The sequence below is a fragment of the Drosophila arizonae genome, chromosome 4 (assembly GCF_054131065.1).
Source record: "Drosophila arizonae isolate 15081-1271.41 chromosome 4, UAZ_ARI_1.0, whole genome shotgun sequence".
NCBI classification, from domain to species: domain Eukaryota; kingdom Metazoa; phylum Arthropoda; class Insecta; order Diptera; family Drosophilidae; genus Drosophila; species Drosophila arizonae.
The window spans coordinates 8,096,772-8,098,178 of record NC_142924.1 but is presented as its reverse complement, the minus strand read 5'-3'; the positions used below and the strand labels follow the sequence as shown (position 1 = coordinate 8,098,178).

General features: G+C 38.1%; 1 protein-coding gene across 1 annotated transcript; it reads right to left on the bottom strand.

Annotated features, from left to right (window-relative positions):
* Positions 1-434: 434 nt before the first annotated feature.
* On the bottom strand, positions 435-1,014 carry LOC149269064 (uncharacterized). The gene is made up of 3 exons (XM_089466995.1): positions 936-1,014; positions 784-878; positions 435-715 (listed from the first exon to the last, which is right to left on the bottom strand). Exons 1-3 carry the CDS (start codon positions 960-962, stop codon positions 502-504), a joined length of 336 nt encoding a protein of 111 aa, XP_089323121.1. The 5' UTR covers positions 963-1,014; the 3' UTR covers positions 435-501.
* Positions 1,015-1,407: the final 393 nt, after the last annotated feature.

Here is a 1,407-nt window from a genome sequence, read left to right as displayed (position 1 = left end):
TCCGCTCTTGTGCTGCGCTGCCAAAAGACTCTCTCTTTCTGTTTATGTCTCTCTCTCTCTCTCTCTCTTTATCCCTCTCATACAACTCAAGGACTTGGTACAAATCACAGCTACAGCCAGTTGAAAATTATGATCGATGTGGCAGCCGGCACAAACTTATGCAGCGGTTTGTCAGGAAATTTGTTAAGTTTTCCCGATTGCCGCGCGTTGATTTCCCAGCTCATGCCAAGCGCCATGAAGGTAACATAGCAATAGGCACTTTCAACTGCACTGAAATTTGAAATCTGTAAATCTTCAGCATTTAGATATCTATTGTAGAGCCACTTATAATAATATGTACTCATAATCATATATATATTTTCAGATTAAAAGGGAAAGCTTGAAGAGCTATCCAACAGACATGAGCATAACGTTTGCTTGCTCATATTGTAAGATTCATGCTTCACCATACTTTATTATTGGTTGATATACTTGAACACAATGGCAACGAAATAAAATATATTAGCCAGTACAACATTTGAAAGTATTACCATTTACAGGAGAATGGAAACAGACGCCGTACTTGCATCTGTACATTGTTGTTAGGATTTGAAAATTATCGATGTTTTCGCCCAGCTTCTCAATTTCTTCGAAGGGAAAGCATAGCTTCTTGAATTGTTCAAGCACTTCCGCTTCTGTCATGTTCGTCTCATAAACTCGCCCATTTTTATTAACTCTATATGTTAATCAGTTAGTCATATTTATTTGTATAGCTGTAAATCCCACTTTCCGCACTTTCCTTACCTTAAGATTTCGTTGAGATGGACAATTTCAATGAACGGTTGGCAAGAATCCGCTTGCAATGGCATAGCCGAATGGGCAAGTAGAACCAGGAATAACTATATGTAACAAGTTTAACTTTATTGAGGAAGGAGTGCTGCAAGTCCTTAACTTACCAGGCTTGGCCAACTTGCGGACATCATTTCGCCGATCTCGTCACGTATCTAGCTGGCAGCGAACTAGGATTGGATTGAGCAAGCGAAGAGTACTTATAGAGTTCAAACAAGTTTGTCAACTTCTATATTAATCGGCACTAATTTTATGGTGCATTCTAAGCTTTGTTGAAAGTAAATGATAGCAAATAATATGCATGCATACCTAATTTATTTTAATGCCAATCACACGATTCCCTAAGTTTTAGCATTAAAATCGACTGCGTTGCATCTTAATCGATTCGAGAACATGTTGAACAGGCTCAATTATGTGACACCTGAGTTGATAACAAGAGCTCTTATTCTGAATCTGCTGAATTCACGATGATTACGTCTGAGACCGGCATGTGAACCAGTTTTTGCAAATATCTAATTTTAGTTTTGACGTCTGAAAATATCTATATATTTAGCTTGAATACAATGCCACTCTCTCCCT

Excerpts from the sequence above, each read along its gene's own strand:
- LOC149269064 (XM_089466995.1), bottom strand. The coding sequence starts at position 962 with ATGATGTCCGCAAGTTGGCCAAGCCTG. Across the intron at positions 879-935 it reads CCGCAAGTTGGCCAAGCCTG|TTATTCCTGGTTCTACTTGC; the intron begins GTAAGTTAAGGA and ends TGTTACATATAG. Across the intron at positions 716-783 it reads CATCTCAACGAAATCTTAAG|AGTTAATAAAAATGGGCGAG; the intron begins GTAAGGAAAGTG and ends ATTAACATATAG.